This window comes from Halyomorpha halys, unplaced genomic scaffold (genome assembly GCF_000696795.3).
Source record: "Halyomorpha halys isolate HHAL.00 unplaced genomic scaffold, Hhal_1.1 Scaffold1206.1, whole genome shotgun sequence".
Classification (NCBI taxonomy): domain Eukaryota; kingdom Metazoa; phylum Arthropoda; class Insecta; order Hemiptera; family Pentatomidae; genus Halyomorpha; species Halyomorpha halys.
Window position 1 is genome coordinate 41528 of NW_027108604.1, and position 3932 is coordinate 45459.

Here is a 3932-nt window from a genome sequence, read left to right on the forward strand (position 1 = left end):
TTAAATAAAAACTAGCAGAGTCGATAAAATTTGAATATAATTATAAAAAGATCTCATTACATATAAACACACAACAAAGCGCCATGAGGGCAAGAGCTTGGTTAAACAACATAGACCGTAGCGGGAAGGTAGGATACAATCAGAAATGTTGCCAGTGTCAACCGAATAAATAAAAACTTTAGACAACACGCACAAATCTTTCAATGAATATAACAATTGATAGATAAACGCAATAAAACAATTTATCTCAAAAATTCGTACTTTCGTATTCTGTTTAGGTCCAAAAATTATATTCGTTATTCCAACCTCAAGAAACTCAAGTAAATAGGAATTTTATAGCAACAGGAAAATAAAAAATATCCACCTCGATTTTTTTTTTTTTTCGAAAATCAAAAAAATAGCTAGAACCCTCCAATCTACACAATACTTTTGTTAGGTTGTATGTAGGGTAGTAACTGAACGTCATCAATGCAATCAATGGATTGCTTAACCTAAAATTTCTCAATTTCAAACTATACATTAAGTAAGTAAAATACTAGATAAAATGCATAAATATTGGCATACATACACCTCTACCTGTATCGTGTGAGAAATTTAGTTCAAGCATTAAATTTTATGCAGCAAAATTAAAATTTTGCCCAAAAAAAGAGTACAACGTGTACATTTGAGCAGAAAAAACTCAGAACATTCAAAATTTTTGAAAATCGCTTAAACGTGCAATGAAAAATAAAATTAGTATTATTTTAAATGTCTTTTCCGTGAAATATAATTTTTGTCGAAGTTCCGTCGAAGACATTCAAATCAGAGAACAAAAGACGCAATTGCTCGAAAATCTGATATCGACTCATAACCCTGGAGAAGGTTAAGAGAAGGTACTCTCGGTATCGTTTGTATTTGTATCATGTAATTTTGTAAGATTAAATTGAGTGAATTAATTCATTAGAAGATTAAAATTCGTAAGTTATATTCTCAAATTCGCTGTATTGATTGTATAATCCTAGAAAATATCTAATTATTTTTTTATTTTATTTTTTTTTAGTACTAACATCAGTGAATTAATGGAGGTTAAAGGAAAAATTGCACTGGTCACAGGTGCCACCACTGGGATTGGCCTAACAATGGCAGATACCCTACTCGCTGAGGGCGTCAAGGTTAGTTTATTAATTATGTATTCATTATTTATATATTGTCAATTAAAACATCCTTTTTATACCATTTAGATCTATTTATATTTTCTTATTAACATACATGTTCGTTTTTATGTACTAGTCTACGTTTTTATTAAATTTAAATAGTTAGTTTTATTTAGCTGTTTTATATAACAGACTATAGGTTGTGTTATATAAGGCTTATTCATGCATGCAGTGCTAAATGTAAAATGTTTTAACATTTAATAATAGAAGTACATGATTGTGAGGTCCACGTTATATGTTAAATACAGAGGAGCTTCTAGCGGATTTTCTGGGCAACTTGTTTTGTAACCTTGGAGATAATAAAATCTCTAACAACTTCGCAACATCATCTGTCCTCAACTTCACTTGTTCCTGGTTTCATATTCTATTTTTTTCCCCCCAATAATTTATTATTATTTTTATCCATTCATTTATTAAAGTTTAAAAACTTCCAAAACAAAAACAACACGAACTAAGAGCAACTTACTTATAAAATTAACAGAAAAAATAATAAGTTTATTATTCTAATATTTGTTATATAAGGGAATATGTTGATAAACTGAAATAAGGGTTGTAAAATGGAGGGGAAAGAAAAAAAAGGGAATAAATTGAAAAGCTTGTATTTAGTTTCTAGACTAATATTAATTGTAAAATAATAATGTGGGAAAAAAATGTTATCTTTCTATTATATTGTATCATATCAAAAAAATTTAATTTATAAATTTATATATGTCCGATCACGGATTGATCAGTATGCTGTGTAATGTAGCAACCCCATGTATTTGGGCAGCATGATTGAATAAATTTCTTTCTCTGTTTTATAAATCAAACTTATTGCCCAAACAACTATAAATCAATTAATTTTAGCAAATATCATGAAAGTTACTATTCCTACGAAGATAAAGGTCATTAACTACTTTATAGTAAATTAAACTAGCTTTAATTTGAGTGCTAATAGATATCAATACGTCACATAGTTCCTGAGAAATAGTTTTCTTAAAATAAATTAACTAACAAATAATCATTCGGTACATTTTTAAGAAATGATGCTTTTTAAAAAGCTATATCTCGAGTATTATTGAACGTAAATAGCTCTATTAAGGCTAATATTTCAGCAAATTTACTCTTCTTTAAATAATGTTCTTTTAGATTTTCTAGTGTTGTTCGTAGTTTTTAAGATATAGAGCTCCGAATGGAAAATTAATCTTTTTTAAGGTTTTACAACAGCTGCCGTTTTATTCTCCTTACCTATAGTTGGCAGACTCATCAATTTTGACTAGTAGACATCCGTACGTCGGATGTTTCCTGAGGTATATATTTTCATAAATTAACATTTTTGTCCGAACAATTAGAAATAAAAATTTGTGAATTTATTTTGTCTTCAATTTATTTTAGCTTCGAACTAAAATGGCTGAAAGATCAGTAGTTAGTGACTTTATTTTGAAAAATCGGTTTCTCAAAAACCATTTGACGTACAGATGTCTATTAGCACTCATAGTAAAGCTAGTTTAATGAGCTATAAAGTAGTTTATTACGTTTATCTTCGTTGGAGGAGTAGTATTCATAAAATTAGCTAATATAAATTGATTTATAGTTATTCGGACAAATTTTCATTTGCCAAATTTATATTCATATGTCAATATCATAAAAACTACTACCTCTGCGAAGATAAGCGTCATAAACTACTTTATTTTGAGTGTTGGCAGACATATGTGCGTCTTATGGATCTAGAGATATACTTTTTCAAAAATCCAACATTTTATACGAATAACTAAAAATTAATAAATTTTCTAATATATGAGCTCTAATAGAGTTATTTACGTTCAATAGTTCTCGAGATATAGCTTTTTAAAAAGCAACATTTCATAAAAATGTTGTATGGGACGTACTGAAAGATCGGTAGTTAGTGTATTTATTTTGAAAAATCTATATCTTTAAAACCATTTGACGTACAGATGTCTATTAGCACTCAAATTAAAGCTAGTTTAATGGGCTATACGTTTATCGTCGTAGGAGTAGTAGTTTTCATGATATTTGCTTGAATAAATTTATTTATTGTTCGGACAAATTTTCATTTGCTAAATTTATATTCAAGTGTGAATATCATAAAAGCCTTTTTATATTCTCCCTACCTTTACTTGGTAGACTCATAAATTTTTAATGGTAATCATACGTAGTTTTTATTGAAGTAATAAAAAATTTAGGTGAAATAACTGACTTTTTTTCTAGTGTGCTCTTGTACTAGAAGGCCTTGACTCTTTACGAGTCATAGCGCCATCGAAGAAGAGAAAAAATATTGCATGGGCAATATTATCAATTTGGATGCTGAAAAGAAAAGAAAAAAACCAAGGCCATTCTCATTGGTTATAAGCGCCTTCTTAATTCGCTTCCTTGATGCCCCTCACGTTTCCTCCATAATCGACCCATTCATTTATACTCGAGTCTAAAAAACTTCAAGTCCTGTTTGATCCAGGATATTTTTCTGGAATAATAGTCTGAAAACCCATGGGGCAACACGTGACTGTTTTTTCTATTAAAAACAACTACTAAGATGTGCAGTAAGGGTCGATCTCTGGAAGTATTAGACGAACAGATGTCTGCCAGCACTCAAATTAAAGCTAGGTAAATGCACTATAAAGTAGCAGTTAATAACGTGTATCATCGTAGGAGTAGTAGTTTTTATGATATTTGACAAAATAATTTCTAGTTGTTCGGATAATAATTTTGATTTATGTAAAACAATATCCCTGGAAGTATTAG

General features: G+C 29.2%; 1 protein-coding gene across 3 annotated transcripts in view; it reads left to right on the top strand.

Moving 5' to 3' along the window:
- Positions 1-3932, top strand: part of LOC106688792 (15-hydroxyprostaglandin dehydrogenase [NAD(+)]) — a 26513-nt gene that overhangs the window by 11913 nt on the left and 10668 nt on the right. For all 3 annotated transcript variants that reach the window (XM_014433432.2, XM_014433431.2, XM_014433429.2), the window contains exon 2: positions 1040-1151. In XM_014433432.2, coding sequence (XP_014288918.1) covers positions 1059-1151 — 93 coding nt within the window. In that variant the 5' untranslated portion in view covers positions 1040-1058. The remainder of the gene's footprint in view (positions 1-1039; positions 1152-3932) is intronic.